Source organism: Narcine bancroftii, chromosome 1 (genome assembly GCF_036971445.1).
Source record: "Narcine bancroftii isolate sNarBan1 chromosome 1, sNarBan1.hap1, whole genome shotgun sequence".
Taxonomy (NCBI): domain Eukaryota; kingdom Metazoa; phylum Chordata; class Chondrichthyes; order Torpediniformes; family Narcinidae; genus Narcine; species Narcine bancroftii.
Genome location: NC_091469.1, coordinates 66,577,066 through 66,593,967, shown reverse-complemented (window position 1 = coordinate 66,593,967; position 16,902 = coordinate 66,577,066). Strand labels below are relative to the sequence as shown.

At 43.5% G+C, this 16,902-nt stretch overlaps 1 protein-coding gene across 3 annotated transcripts in view; it reads right to left on the bottom strand.

Moving 5' to 3' along the window:
- The window catches only part of LOC138759107 (hippocampus abundant transcript 1 protein-like), a 90,666-nt gene that overhangs the window by 10,180 nt on the left and 63,584 nt on the right, over positions 1-16,902 (bottom strand). For all 3 annotated transcript variants that reach the window (XM_069929020.1, XM_069929030.1, XM_069929041.1), the window contains exons 9-11: positions 14,872-14,984; positions 14,452-14,549; positions 63-199 (exon numbers count right to left, since the gene is read on the bottom strand). In XM_069929020.1, coding sequence (XP_069785121.1) covers positions 63-199; positions 14,452-14,549; positions 14,872-14,984 — 348 coding nt within the window. The remainder of the gene's footprint in view (positions 1-62; positions 200-14,451; positions 14,550-14,871; positions 14,985-16,902) is intronic.

The following is a 16,902-nucleotide window of genomic DNA, read 5'->3' as shown; positions in this document are numbered from 1 at the left end:
TGATTTACTAACAAAAATAAAAACAAATTTTAATTTAGAAACCAATGTAGTTCTAATGTTACCTCTTTCTTGGAAGTTTGCACATTGTCGGAGATTGCATCCAGCTCCACATGGAATAAATAAAAAATAAACCCATACAGGGCAGGTCCTAGGCCATTACACAACCCTCTGATCCCTGTGATCATTCCTTGCACAACACCTAAAGAAAGCAATTAAATTGAAGTTAGATTCTAAACTAAAACCATTACTTCACAAATTAATCAATTTATGCCATCATTAACTTGACAATTTAGGACAAGACCAGGAGTAGGACTTTTGGTCTTTGAAACTTTTTCATGATTCATTTAATTCACAATTCATTCTTCTACCTCAGCTGCACTTTCCAGTATAACACACATCAGTGGGAGAAAACAAACGATTGACATTTTGAGCTGAAGCCCTTTATCAGAGGGAGGCCAGCATAAAGAGGACAAGGATCTCATGTGGGATTGGTTAACCAGGTGGAAAAACAGCTTCTTTAACAGGTTCACTGAACAGCCAATTTACAGGTTAGCCAGTGTGAAAAGAGCTAAAAGATGTTTATTAAGGATGGAGGTGGGTGATTAGAAGGCCAAGGTTGCGACTGCTGGAATTAAGAAGGTGAGAATGGCTGTACAAAGAGAGACTAGATGAAAACAAAGGGGAGGGGTGGGAAAGAGAACAGAAGAATTACTTTGTTCAGATTTTACAAGCCTGGCTTTGGACTTAAAACATTGTCACCTTTAAATATAATTTCCCTGGATTTTTTTTATAGGGGTGGGGTGGGTGGGGGGGGGAACAGCATCTGGAAATTTACCAGACTTGAGCATTGGCATCAAATTATTTAGCTGCAGAGAAATTTAAACAAGGAATTTCAAATTCCTAAATAAAACAGAGCATTGATGCTCAGTGTAGGTAACATTTATTTCAAATATTAAATTGGGTTATATATGCTCTCCAGCATCACCTGTTTTCATATCAATTCAAGTTTAATCACATTAGGTTTTTTTTTCCAGAACCAAAAAAACAAACTTTATTATATCTAAAAGTTTTCAGAATTACGATCTGGGTTAAATTTAACAGAAAATGTATGGGTTAGCAAATAATTTTTGACCAACACAATCATTTTTTTGGGTGAAGTAACCTACAATGTTAATAAGGATCAGATTGGTTTTTAAAAAACAAATCGCAAACCACAACAATAGGCAAGCACATGGGACTAAACTAAACCGAAGCACCATTGTGGAGGTTACACACGAGGAAGAGGATCCAAGTCAAATTTAATCCATCAAAATTGGCCAGGAGACAAATCAGTGTAGATGTGGGGCTTGAAAAAGGAATCAGGCCCGAAACGTCAGTTATATAACTTCACTTCCTATGGATGCTGTGAGATCTGCTGACTTCTTCCACAATTCTGCACTTTTCCTACAATTACAGCATCTGCAGATTTTCATGTTTTACTCCTTAATAGACCAAATGGTTCCCTTTTGTGTTGTAACTGTTTTGGAGTTTAGGACATCTATCCTTGAGACAAATGTGAAAATAGAAGCCATGCGATGTAGGATTAGGTTTTAAAATGACAACTCGAGGTGATTCATTTATCAACTCCTACAGTATAGCAACAAATACAATCACATGTTTAAAAATAAAATTCAAATAAAACCTGTTATCTTGGCTAATCTGATTTTGTACATTTTTGGAGGCATTGAGAAATTGAATATGCAATGAATAAACAGAATAATGACACCTGTTGGATACAAGAGCCATTTCTGCACGTTTCCTCAGTTACTACTGGGTATAAGACTGGAAACAAAATGAAAAGGTATAGCCATCACTAGACAAACCACAAACAACCCACCTGCAGGTAACTAATCTTTAGCTGCAGCAATCTTGTTAAAATCATTTGCAGGTTTCTGACACCAGAAATAAGTGATTACCATGAGAGTCTAGCTATTTTTAAATTGTGTTAAATCCTTCTTATTTGGCAATGTTTTCTTTAGCAAGTTAAAATAAGCCTTTGCTCTATAGCTATTCTGCTACAAAGGTTTATTTTAACTGCTAAAATTGTGGTTTGTGATTGTGAAGATAAACTCCTACAATCCCTCTGAGATGCTACTTTTTATTTAACTTTATTTATTTTATGTATGTATTGCATATGAATCACTTGTAAATATGTGTGCGTGTCTATATGTGTTTACCTGTTTTTACACCAAGACCGAAGTTGTACTTTACAATTTTATGATAATAATGGACTTAAACTCTGCTTTTCTAAAGAATATAATTTTAGATATTTAAAAAATATTAATTGGGTCCTTCTGTATTTATAGTTGGATTGGTTAATATTGCAACTGCAATTTATTTAAGAACCCCAAGGCTTCAATGTGCATGAAATGTCAGAAAAGATTTTCTATTAGCATTCGTCCACACAATGAAGCAATCTTCCTCTGTACATAAAAAGCTTGGCCAAACGAGCCATCACCATCATCAAGAATAATCCTCGCACGCCTTTGCAAACAAAGGTAACCACAGACCCAAGATATATTTATTGATCGTTTGTAAACTCTGTGACTATGAAAAAAACCACCAGTATGGATTAAATGTGTTAATTTCTTGAAGAAATTGTTGTTCAAATAAAATGAAACATACAAGAAGCTTGTACAGTATAGCTATGGATTAGTTTAGGGATGGTTTTGCAAAATCCTTGGAATATCTCAGCCGATTCATATTACTCCCATTAACAATACAAACTTCACTTGACTGAGCGATTTATAACCAATGCCTTAACCATACAGTTTTCCTCATCATGCAGCTGGAGCCAGATTGCTTAATCAATCTAAATGCATGGGTTCATGGACTTTATGGTTAATTCAATCAATAATCTGTGATTTGTTTGGAAGATACAAAGCTCAAACCTTGTGAATTACAACTGAGAATGGTAAAATTACATTGAAGTTTTGCATGAGAGATACATTGAAACTTTGTTGAAGCTTATTGTACCCAATTTATGTTCTACCCAAACATGAAATTCAGCATTTGAACTATTTGTAAGTTCCTGATCTTTGACTATGCTTTCAGTTTTGTGAACAAATTGATTTTTGATAAATGTCCAGCCATGAAGGCTCACTCTTAACGGTTGATTATAATACATCACTACACCCAATATTAACCAATCCAACTATAAATACAGAAGGACCCAATTAATATTTTTTAAATATCTAAAATTATATTCTTTAGAAAAGCAGAGTTTAAGTCCATTATTATCATAAAATTGTAAAGTACAACTTCGGTCTTGGTGTAAAAACAGGTAAACACATATAGACACGCACACATATTTACAAGTGATTCATATGCAATACATACATAAAATAAATAAAGTTAAATAAAAAGTAGCATCTCAGAGGGATTGTAGGAGTTCAATCATTCAACAGTCTCACTACCCGTGGGAAGAAGCTGTTTCTCAGCCTGGTGTTTCTGGCTCTCATACTTCTGTATCTCTTTCCCGACGGGAGTAATTGGAAGATGATGATGTGTGTGGAGTGGAAGGGGTCCTTAATGATTTTGCGAGCTCTCTTCAGACAACTATACAGTCCCAGTAGATCACATCAATGGTGGTGGGGGGTGGGATTGGTGGTGAAAGAAAGGCTGGGGAGATCCCAATGATCCTCTCTGCTGCTCTAATGGCCCTGTGGTTTGACCTCTGATCTAATGCTCTGCAGCAACTGGACCACTCCAGCCAGTCAGGACGCTCTTGATAGCATTTGTGTAATAATTAACAGGATGCTGGTCAGTAGCCTTGCCCACCTCAGTCTTCTCAGGAAGTGCAGTCGCTGTTGCGTCTTCTTGGCAAGTCAGATTACTTAAGTAGACGCCGAGGAACTTGATGCTCTCTATTTTCTCCACTACTGATCTATTAATCTGTAGTAGAGGATGATCATCCCTAGTTCTCCTGAAGTCCACAATCATCTCCTTTGTCTTGTCCACATTGAGACTCAGTTGGTTATTCTCACATCTTAACACGAGATTGTCCATCTCTTCTCTGTAATGCGACTCATCGTTGTTGCTGATGAGGGTGACTACTTTCATGCTATCTGCAAACTTGATGACTCAGTTGGAGCTGGATCTGATGTTGCAGTCATGGATCAGTAGCGTGAACAGGAGTGGGCTGAACACACAACCCTGAGCTGAGCCGGTGCAGAGAGTGAAGTTGCTTGATGTTCTGCTACCAACCTGGACAGACTGGTCATTCTGTTAGAAAGTCCAGGATCCAGTTATAGAGAAGACCGCTTCTCCACCAGCCTCTGGGGAATGATCATATTAAACACAAAGCTGAAGTCAATGAACATCATCCTGGTGTATGAGCCATCATTCATCAGATGAGTCAGGACAGAGTTGAGGGACAAGACTACAGCATTATCAGTGGACCGCTTCCATCTGTAGGCAAAATGAAATGGATCCAGTGTCTCTTGGAGATGTGTTTGATGTATTCCATCACCAGATGCACGACGGATTTCTTAATGGTGGCGGTCAGTGCCATGAGGTGGTAGTCATTGAGGCCTGTCAGAGTATTCCTATTTAACAAAAATATTTTTGAAGGCAATTTAAATTTAAATTGTGATTTACTTTGTTTTTCAAGATACAATAAAAATCTCCATATTCTGGCAGCTACGGGGATTGCCAATGCTGAAAATACAAATTTTCCATTTGACTGAGACTCAATCTTCTAATGACTAACAAATACATCTGCATTAAGAATTCATGGTTTTAAAGACAAAAGACGGTGCAAAATATAAAGTAATTTGTGGGGGAGGGAGGGAGAGAAGAGGGGGGTGTAATGGAAGATTTAAACTGTTTTTTACTTTTGCAGCCTTTGCTTCTACAAGGCTGAGAACCTGCTTGTTTTTTAGAATCAGCAGACATAATCTAATTCACACCATGGGGCCCAGAATGCATATTTAGTAGACACACCTAAATTCCACCATGGGGCCCAGGATGAACCGGGGGAGGGAGGGAAGATGATTGTGGCAGCAATGGATGGAGCAGGGGAGGGGTTTGTGGCAGCCAACCATAGCTCCTGATGCCAAGGCAGCCTGCCCATCCAAGTTCCCAGCTGTAGATCCTTGCCCTGATGCCAACCCATCTGAACCACCTATCCGCCTTGCTCTGATGCCCACCCATCTGAACCATCTATCCGAACACCTGACGCCAGCCCATCTGAACTCCCGACCATGGATCCTTGCCCCCAACCTACTGCCCATTTGAGCTCCCAATTCGGAAACTGAACTGGGGGGAATTTGTGGTGGCACTGGACTGGGTGGGGGTGGGGGTTGTTTGCGGCAGCATTGGACCTGGGGGGTGGGGACAGACGGAAGCGCGTCAGGCATCGGAGTCCAGGTGTGTGACTTAGAAGCAGTTGACTGTGAATCTGTCCTATCAGCCACCTATGTCCAATGTGAACACACCATCTCTCCGCAGTACCTCGAAGGGGCCGTTATACAGGCACTGTAAGAGGGGCCCCTTGCATAGTGGGTAGGCTGCAAATCCGCTGGAACATGGTGAGCCATGTCTAGACGGTGGTTGGTGGGGGGGGGGGCGGTCTACCCGCTTGCTCTCTCAGCCTGTGCAGGAAATCTAACACACTGATCTGTGGACCGGGGAGGTTGAAATGTAGGTCCCCGGGATGGTAAAGTGGTGCGCCGTACACCATCCCTGCGGTCGATGCTGGCAATTCCTCCTTCAGTGCCATGCGGATTCCAAGCAGTACCCACGGGAGCTTGTCCATCTAGTTTGGCCTGATCAGTTGGGCTTTCAACGCGGCCTTCAGGTGGCAGTGGAACCGTTCGACCAGTCCATTTACTTGGCGATGGTAGGCGGTCGTATGGTCGACCTGGCTGCTGCAGAATTTCACTAGCTTGGATCAGAGGGAGATGGTGAACTGCGCTCCTTGGTCTGATGTGATGTGATTTTGGAACTCCAAAATGCGCAACCTGTGTGGCGAGGAAAGCCCAGATGCATGTCTCTGTGTCGCACACAGCCATAGATATCGCTTTTGGCCGGCAGGTGAATCTGTCGATGGTCGTGAACAGATACTTCATACTCTGGCTCACTGGGAGGGGGCCGACGACATTGACATGTTCAAAACTGCGTTGTGCTGGCTTGAAAGTCTGTAGGGGGGTTTTTGATGTGCCGGTGGACCTTGGTGCACCAGCACTGTAAGCAGATTTGAGCCCACAGGGTAACGTCTCAGCAGAGTCCATGCCACACGAACTTGTCAGAGAGCAGGTGGACCATGGACCTTATGGAAGAATGAGATAAGCCATGGATCTGGTCAAAAACCACCATCGCCAGGTTGCGGGTAGGATCGGCCTTGGGGGCCCAAGTTGCACAGCAGGGTCGGTTCTCCTGGTGTGGGGCAGAAATCTCTGCCCTTCAGGCTGGTGATGGCCATCCGGTATGCCTGGAAGTGTGCATCCTCCTTCTGGTCCTTGGTGAGCTGGGTGACGTCGAGCCCTGCAGATTGCAGTGACAGCAGGGTGGGACAGCGCGTCAGCTGCTATGTTGGCCTTTCTGGCAATATGACAGATATCAGTGATGAATTCCAATATGTAGGAGAGGTGCGAGATCTTTCTCAGCACGTAGGTCAATGGTTTGTGGTCTGTGTTGGTAGTGAACACTTTGCCCTCTAGCATGTGGACCGGGGAGGTTGAAATGTAGGTCCCCGGGATGGTAAAGTGGTGCGCCGTACACCATCCCTGCGGTCGATGCTGGCAGGTCCTCCTTTCCATCGGTGGGTTTTCTATGAAAGAGCTTACATTGGCAGCTGTAGCGACGTCCAGGGGGCTGATGACGTGCCAGATCTTGGTGTCTTCTGAAACAATTTTATTGATATAAAACTGTAACTCAGCCAGCTATAGCCAGTTCCTAGGCTGGTTTGACCAGAACTGCAGATGTACGCCCACCATGTTGACCTCAGGTGCTGCGACTGTGAATTCAGCCGGTTGCTGCATTCTTGAGCAACTGATGCTGGTTCCAACGTTTTGGAACCATCGGGATCATCACTGTAGCGACTGCTGCGACAGCGCTACTGAGTAAAGGGACGTCCACAGAATGTGATGGTAAACCAAAGAATGACTTTATTGGTTTGAATTCACTGCATCTCCATGCTAGCCCGCCCACTTATGGTGACATACCCTCTGGCTTCTAGAAGTGATATGATTGCGTCGCGGTGTCACTCGCCAGCCGGCGAGCCGCTACATGGAAGCAGAGGGCTCCTTAGCCTGCATGTGGTGCTAGGCATGGGCTCCTTCTCAGCAGTAAAGGGGAGCCCATGCCATCTTCGGCTGCGTGTTGTGGCAATTCAGCCCATTTACTCACGTGTCGCTCAGCCTGCTACACCATGTCCAATGACATTGGTGTTAATGTAATTGTTCATTGAAATGTGATTAATAAAATACAATAAATTAAGGACAACCAAGGAAACTGGCGGACAGCCAGTACTTCTTCCCCCCCAGAGAACAGCAGTTTAGGTGAGTGGATGGCAGAGATGCGTGTGTATATATACACACACACACACACACACACACACACATTGGTGGAGGCTTGGATTGCATTTTCCAGGGTGGTGGTAGATGCTGGTAGAATTGAATGATTTAAAATACTCTTGTATAGCCACATGAATAGAGATAAAAAATAGAAAGTTATGGGTGTGAGGTAGGGAAGGATTAAATTGTTAAGTCAATTTACATAGGTCGACACAACATTGTGGACTGAAAGATTACAGCTGAAAGATTACAGCACAGTACAGGACTATGTCGATAATAAAGGAGTAAGGAGCAAGTTATCAATTTTTTTTTGAAAGTACTTGCATGAACTATGAAAGAGCTAACAGAGTGAACATTAGTCCTATGGAAAAATAGTTCAGGGAAGGTAGTAAGATATTGGTGTAGGTAGAAAGTTTGGTGGTGATTGGCTAAGTTTTTTCTGAGCCAAATATAATCAGCAGCATGTCACTGGGATTAGTGTTGGGCCCTTAAATTTTTCTTTTATAATTTATGTAAATAGCAGGTGATGGCAATTAAGGTGTGATTGTTAAATTAACCAACAAAGGTAGAGGGGTAAGGTGTGAAGACAACACTAAAGGATTCTTCAGGTGCATTTTCCACCAAGAATGCGCCTGCAGAAGCAGATTCAGACCCGTGGAATGATCGCTCATGTGGCAGCGCTGAAAGCACAGCGCTGTTCATTTGAAAGGGACAGCTTCACACGAGGCGCCTCAGAGCACACACTGGCTCCTGTCCCTTCAGGCTGTCAGGGTTAGGGTGGCTGGCTGTCAAGAGCTGGGGCAACCGGTGGTACAGGACGTCCCCACACAGATTCCACTGCCCCTGATCCCACTGATCCGCTCTCTCCCCACAGCCTTATCAGTCACCACACTGTGGGGCAGCCAGCACGGGCTGTCAGAGCTGGGGCAGCCGGTGCGGGTCGTCCCCACACTGCCCCATACTCTCCCCACAGCCCGCACCAGCGACCCAATAGCGTGGGGAATGATACAGGGCTGTGGGGAGAGCACGGGGCAGTGCGATCAGTGTGGGGACAGCCCGCGCCAGCCACCCCACGGTATGGAGACTAATACAGGGCTGTGAGGAGTGCATGGGGCAGTGATATCATTGTGGGGACAGCCCGCTCCGGCCCCCCCCCCCCACCACCTGCGCTGGGGGCAGGGGCACCGGGGAAGGGAGGGCTGTCAGGCGCTTGCCAGCTGATTGTCATCCCCTTCGCAGCTGCTTTCAGGTGGCTGTATTCAGGTGCCGGGGGACCTCAGTGTTCCAGCGATTATCCCTCCCGGAGGAGGGTTACAAAGTTCGCCTTGCATGTGCCTCCTGTACTTTCAAGTGGCCTCCTGACTGCTGCATATGGGCAGAATATGCAGCTTTATATCGGGGGATTTTGGCCACTAAGAGACTATGAAGAGATACAGAAAGTCTAAGTGAGTGAACTCAATAGAACTATAAAATGAGAAAATCTGGAGTTGTCCATTGTTTAAGCACAAATGACATTGCCTGCATGGTGATAGATGGCAGAGCTCCAAGAGCTAGAGGAATCTGTGTCCTAGTACACGATTTACAAAAGTACAGCAAGTAGTCAGAAATGCTAACAACGTTATTGTTTATTGCTGGAAAAGGGATTGATGTTTTAGGATAAAATCTTACTGTCAACTCTGTTAATATATCATTCAGAAGCAAATAATTCAATCAACTGAACTTTCCTGTTCTACAATTATCGTGTAAGACAACAAAAGAGACAGCAAATTAGAACTCAGCAGGTCAAACAGCATCTGAAGCACCAAACTGTGTTGATGTCTTGGGTTGAGCTTCTATATCAGGATAGAGAGGGAAGAGGAAGGATTACCAGTATATAGCAGCATTGAGGGATGGGACAGAGGTTAATAGAACCAGATGCAAAGGGGATGATGGGCAGATGGGAATCAGGTTAGGATGGGAAAGGTGAACAAAGGAAAAAAACTGAATAGACAGTTGTATGTGTTGGGAGAATAACACCTGGGTCATGGGATACCCAAATTGGAAAACTCAACATTTTAAAAAAAATGGGTTGATAGCTATTCAAATGGAATACAAGATGTTGTTCTTCCAATTTTTGTTTAGCGATGGAGAAGGCAAAAGGGAGATAGGTCAGTATGAGAGTGGGAATTAAAGAGACTTGTAACCAGAAACTTGTGGACAAAGTGCAAGTACTTTACAGAACAGGGATCTAATCTATGCTTGATTTCTCCAATATGAAGATGCCCACATCATGGAAACCGGATGCAGACCAGGATGGAAGTGACCAAGATCACATCACAGAGTGAAACATGAAAGTCTACAGATGCTGTGATTGTAGTAAAAACACTGAAGGAACTCAGTTGGCCTTTTAGGAAACAAAGATTTATTGCCAATGTTGAGCCTGAGCCCTTCTTCAAGGAATAAACAAAGAAATAAATAGAATGAACAAAAAAAGGAAATCTCAGAATAGAGACAATGCTGGCAGAGGAAGAGTCCAGACCAACAAAGGGATATGAGAAGGGGAGAGGCGAAAATTAATAGTCTGTAGGCCATTTCAGGCTAGGCTACAAGCTCGGAGGGAAAACATAAAACTTACCTTTCATAGAGCAGCCCTAACAGGTTGCTCCAGTGTCGCATTCATGTCAAGCGCCTTGTAGGGCCCTCCAGAGCCAATGGAGGTTAGGCGACTGGTGTCGTAGCACCACCCATCATAAATATGCAGCAGAGTTCCTGTCTTCTCTACCCACAATACCCCAAGCAGCTGGAACCGCTCGGTTTTCCAGAACAGTTCCGGTTGCAGGGGGATTGTGGGTAGGAAAGATGGCCACTGCTCTGCCGCATTTTGAACTGCAGAGAGCGGCCCTGAAAGCCGAAACAGCCCAGTGAGGTTGTCACAGCCTGTACTGGCCACCCCCACCAGTCCCCGCTGCCCTGACAGCCCCTGCTACCTTCAGGGGGTCATGGACAGAGAGGGTTGAGTGGGGAAGATGGGTTGTTGGCTGACAGCATCAACAGCTCACCCCTAACCAACCGCTTGCAGCAGCTGTACATTCATGTGGGGCAGCTGAGTGCTGCACTCTGCCGATTATCCTTCCCCGAGAAGGGTTGCATTCGGCGCCTCTGAATTTGGTGGGGCAGGAGTAGACGAACACGGTGTGTCTGCCGGGACAATTGGATTTGTGGATCTTAGGTAGGAGGCAGAAAACGGGCATGTGGGTGAAAAGATAAAGCTTGAAAACCACTGTTTTAATCGTACCTAATTGACTCGTTATGTGCACGGTGTTGAGAAACAATAAGGTTGAAGGCTGTGCCAGGGAGGTGACTGGATGAATTCAGAGATGGTGTGTGATATAGTGGTTTGATGAGTTTTGGTGTGGTCAGTAAGAGGAAGTGTTCAAGAGTTGTTGTCTGGGTTTTGTCAGATAGAGGTCTGTATGGCAGACCACAACAGCACCACCCTTGTCCTCAGGTTTGATGGCGAGGTTTGTATTGGTGTGGAGAGTGTGTAGGGCCAGGCATTCCAAGGGTATGAGATTGGAATACGTGAGGGGAGAAGTGAAGTCAATATGGCTGATGTCATGGTGGCAGTTAGAAATATAAAGGGAGAATATAACAAGGTGTCCAGGAAGAGGAAGGCTTAAAGTGGGAGAAGGGATCTGTAGAGGGGGTGGAGAATCATGGTTGTGTAAGTAGGCATGGAGATAGAACTGACAGAAAGTTCAGCATCATGGTGTGCACGTGACTTGTTATGGTGTGGGCGAAGGGAGACGAAGGTGAAGTCTCTACTGAGGACAGAATGTTCAGACTCCGAGGGGACAAGGCATGAGGGGATGATGAAGACCAGGCAGGGATTAGGGAGAGGATAGCATGGATCAGGTGAAGGGCAGGAAGGTACCAAAGGAGGGAGGGGAAGGTTGGAAAAGTCAGAGGGTGGAGTGAGAGAGTCCAATATGGTCCAGAGCCAGGATGGAAGTTCACAACAGAGGCTCAATTCTGTAGGTTGCAGGTGCCGAGATGGAGACCTGCATCTGAAGCTCGGTCCTGTAGGTCACCAAGACTCCTACGTCAGGAGCTTGATCAGAGCTATAGGCCGCCAGAGCAGAGACCTGCGTGAGAGGTCACAAAGGCAGCAGTCTCCAGGGACGCAAGCTTCCAATCCTTGATGGATGCCAGGTGTGCATAGAATTGACAGTTGAATGCGTGGATCAGGCAAAGGATGAAGTGTAGGCAAGATCTGTGGCAAATCATGGTGAGTGAGGTACAGTGCTGTGGTAGTGAGAGAGCAAGGGTCCGCTGCTACCTGTGCATCGAGCTGAGGATAGTCTGTAGAATACAGCGGGAGAAGCAAAGAGAGCAACAGTCAATACAGAGCGGTTACCCGGGATCCCGGTGGGAGCCAAACTGGGAGGTTTGGAACAGGAGCTGGAATCCACATGGCACCATACAGTGGTGCAGGGAAGTAGCCAGTAAAGACACATGGAAGCAAGTCTGGATGAGAACATGGTTGTAGAGCTTGAGAGCAGCTAGGAATGCAGATGGGGAACAGTGAGAGAGACTCTCACAGAACTCCCTTCGAAGAGAGGAGGAGAACTTCTTCAGAGTAGGCATCCCTTGAAGAGATTTTGTTGTGGATCAACAGAACTGTATGAAACACGATAGGCTGCAGATGCTGTGAATGTAGTAAAAACAAGCAAAATGACCAAAAAAGAACCCAGATAATCTCAGAATGGAGACAGTACTGGCTGGAGGAAGGTGTCCAAACCAATAAAAGATGTTAATTGGACATTATAAGGGGATAGGAGAGAATTCATTATGTCTGTGTGAATGGAGACAGGTTGAGTAGGGGGCATAAATGAAAGCCAGAAAAATGAATATTAATGTTATCCGGTTGGAGGGTGCCCAATGGAAGATGAAGTGTTGATCACGTCACACTCTGACTTGACAATTCAGTGGTTCTCAACCCTTTTCTTTCCACTCATATGCCACTTTAAGTAATCCCTATGTCATCGGTGCTCTGTATTAGTAAGGGATTGCTTAAGGTGGTATGTGAGTGGGAAGGGAAGGTTGAGAATCACTGCTCTAGACCCAAATGTTACTGAAATATTTTGCTTCAGAAAAATTGTCATTGGACCATTTCCTTCAGTTATGAAACTGTGCACATAACGAGTCAATTAGGTACGATTAAAACAGTGGTTTTCAAGCTTTATCTTTCCACCCACATACCACCTTAAGCAATCACAGAGCACCGATGGCATAGGGATTACTTAAAGTGGGATGTGAGTGGAAAGAAAAAGGTTGAGAACCACTGCTCTACATAGAAAAATTGTTGAGCAACAACTCAAATTATTGCACTAATTTACTCAGTCAAGGCAGGCTGGTTTATTGCTGCAAACCATCTAGTCCTGGTGCATCTGTGGAACTGGCCAATTGACCTGTTGTTCCTTTACAAAAATCCCTGTTCTCCTGATATTTCTTTCTTGCCCTGAAAGTGTTTCATTTTCAGTACTCATCTGTCTGAAATTTTGTACCAAATGAGTTTCCATCACCCCTTCAGGCAATAGATTCTAATTTATAATCTCTAATGTTAAAAAAAATTACACCAGTGTTCCCTTGCTCTAATATATTTCAAAAAATCATTTTAAGCTTGCAAAAGATAGAAAGGCAAGATTCAGACCTATTGCAAAAGTAATTAGTCTGTTAAAAATTATTAACTTATAGAATTCATTACATGCATTAATAATACATTTTAAACCAGATGTCTACAGAATTGATCGTTGGACCATAGTTATCAAAAAAGACAGTATAATATCAACAATGAATACCATGCCCCACTGTGTAATTGGATCCTGGATTTCCTAACCTCCAGACACCAATCAGAGCAGATTGCCAAGAACTTCACCACCACAATCTTCACAACCACAATGGAGCATCTCAGGGTTGCGTATTTAGCCTCCCCTCATCCTACTTATTTACACCTCTGGATGTATAGCTCAGTACGACACCACCACCATAGTGGGCTATATAAAAAAGGGTGACGAATCAACATACAGGAGATTGAAAACTTGGCTAAATGGTGTGCTAACAACTTCACATTCAATGTCACCTAAACCAAGGAACTGATAGTGAACTTTAGGAAAAAAACCCCAGAGGAAAATCCAGTGATCATTTGAAGATAGGAGGTTGAGTCACCATCTTGGAAGACCTTTCTCAGACCCATCATACAAATGCCATTGTGAAGAAAGCATGTCAGCACCTCAACATCCTTAGGAGATGCAGAGGTTTGTTATGTCATTGACTGCCTTGGAAAACGTCTACACAAGTGTAGTGGAAAGTGTATTGACCAGCTATATCACAGCCTGATATGGGACCACCAGTACCTACAAAAGGAGTGGACTCAGCCAAGTACATCACAGGCAAAACTCTCCCCACCACTGAGAAAATCTACATGGAATGGTGCCATCAGAGAGCAGCAGCAATCATCAAGGATCCACACCAGCTAAGACGTGCTCTGTTCTCATTGCTGCCATCAGAAAAGAAGTAGAGGTACCACAGGACTCATACCTCAGGAATAGTTGCTACCCCTCAACCATCAGACTCCTCCACAACACATTCAGAGATTCATTTAAGGATTCCTACTTTGCTCATTTTTTTTTACTGAACATTTTTTTTCTACATTTGCACTGTCTGATAACATTGTTTTGTTTACATTTATTCTTGAGTACAATTTACAGTTACTGATAATTAGAAATTCTGCCTGGGGCAGGAAAAAGAATCTCAAAGTTATATGTGAACTTATGCATGTAGTCTGACAATAAATTTGTATTTGAACTTGAACTTTTTCCTTCTAAATACAAAAAATGAAGGTGAAATGACTTGCCTTGTTGATCAGAATCTGCATTTGTTGAAACCAGAGCACTGACTGCTGGAAAAGTAATACTGGACATTGCTGCTACTGCTCCAGCTGCCCACATCATCCTACAGCAGCAAGCAACAAATAAAGACCAATATCAGATATATTTTTCAATGAATTCCATTTGTGTAATTATGATCCAAGAGCAGGTCTGTAGCCTGTTTCTACATTATATATTTATATTTTTATAAGATGTACAAATTTTAGAAAAGTATGACTTTTTGCTGGATACATTGTGAAAATAAGAAGTGACTGTTGCATATTCTGTAATTTGTATAAAGTTCTGAAAAGGAGAAATTTGACAGCTTAAGTTTCTAGCACTACTGGAAAGGCACAATTGCATTTTTCAGAGCACATACCAGCACTTCAGAGAAGCAGGTTGCTTACCAGTGCTGCGATCCAAAGCCATACCAAGCCAGCTGAAACATTTGAAATCCAAGGCCAAGAAGAACGGTGTTCTTATTACCAATAGACCTCATTAAAATACTAAGAAATACAGTCTGTGAAAACAGAAATCAGGAAAAATATTAATGAGCTAACTTCTTGCCTTTGAATAACATTTGCACCTCTAGAAATAAAGCGTCTATGTGACTGACATCAATTGGGAGAAAATTGTTTCCGCAAATTAATTAGTTCAGCAGCAAAACAAACAAAAAAAAATTAATTGAAGTTGGCATGACCAACTTTTAACATTCAGAATGAATTCCACATGCCCAAACTATAGCATTTTTTTAAAAAACAAAATAACTCCAAGTACAAAGTGTGTGCACGTCTGCGTGTGTTGGCCTAAGATGACTCCAACCATTCAGTATACTTTCCACAATGCACCTGCAGAAGGTTCATAGATCTTTTAAGGAGAAAAACCAAATTTCTTTATTAAGTCAAACCATGGTGTGCATTCTTCAGTCACCTTGATGCGCCTGCTCCAGATCTTCTGAATTATGGACTAGCAAAAACTTGAAGGTTCTAAACCTCTCCACCCCCTTCCCATCAATATGGAATATCAGTGTGGTTCCTCGGCCTCTCCTTCCTACAATTGACAATCAGCTCCTTGGACATGGTAACGCTGAGAGTAAGATTGTTGTTTTGACACCCCTAACCAGATTCTACATTCTGTATTTTGAATAATCATTTCCTGTTATTCAGCCATCAATGGTGGCATCATTAGTTAATTGCGTTGGAGCAGAACTTGGCATTGGAGAAGAGTCAAGGACTAAGCATACATCCCTCTATTGGTGATCACCGTTGAGGAGGTTGCCAATTTGCACTGACTGGGGTCTACCAATGAGGAACTCAAGGATCCAGTTGCAGAGGGATGAGACCCAGATCCTTTAGTTTGTTGGTATGATGGCGATGAGTTGTAGTCAATGAATAATAGCCTGATCTAGGTGTTCATGTAGGTGATCTTATCCAGAGTGGAGGGCCAACAAGATGGCATCTGCCAAGTGCCTGTTGTGGTGAAAGGCAAATTGAAGTGGGTCCAGGTCCTTCCTGAGACAGGAGTTGATTCGCTCCATAACCAACCTCTCAGAGCACTTTATGACAGAGTGGCTGATAGCCACTAAGGCAGGTCACCTTGCTCTTTTGGGCAACGAGAATTATCATGTGCTTATGGGAACCTTTGACCATTGTAGCAAAAGGTTGAAGGTATTCTCAAAAGCTCCAGCCATTTGGGTTACACAGGTTTTAAGGACACAGCCAGGTATGTCATCTGGGCTGAACGTTTTGAGTATTCACCCTCCAGAAGGCTCTGTTCACGTTAACCACAGAAACTGGAAGCACAGAGTCACTGGGAGCTGTGGGGTCACAGAGGCTCTTTATTGCTTTCCCTTTCAAAGCAAGCGTAGAAGGCATTAAGATTGCTACCCATGCCATGTGCTAAAGTGGTTAGAAATAGAAGTTTAATGCAACTTAACAAGTAGCTAAAAACAGTGCAGGAGGAAGGGATTCAGGTTTCTGCAAATTGGGTTCTCTTCAAGGTGGGATCTGTTCCAATAGGATGGTTTGTATCTGAACTGGAGGGCAACTAATATCCTTGTGGGAAGTTAACTAGAGCTGCTCTGGTGGGTTTAAACTTGATTTGTAGGGGGGTAGGAACCAGAGGGCGAACAGAGAGATGAGTGGAAGAAGGATAAGATGATGTGAAAAATTACATGCTCTATTAGAAGTCATGGTGGAAATGGTTGTACATGGTGGAAATGTTCTCAGATGCATCTATTTCAACGTAAGGAATATTATAGAGAAAGGCATACGAGCTTACAGCGTGGATTAGCACATGGAATTAAGACACTGAAAGGGGAAGGAGTGGCAGAGCTCGTCAGGGAAAATATCACAGCTGTGCTCAGGCTGGACAGATGAGAGGGCTAGTTGACTGAGGATATATGGGTGGAGCTGAAGAACAGTAAAGGTATGACCACA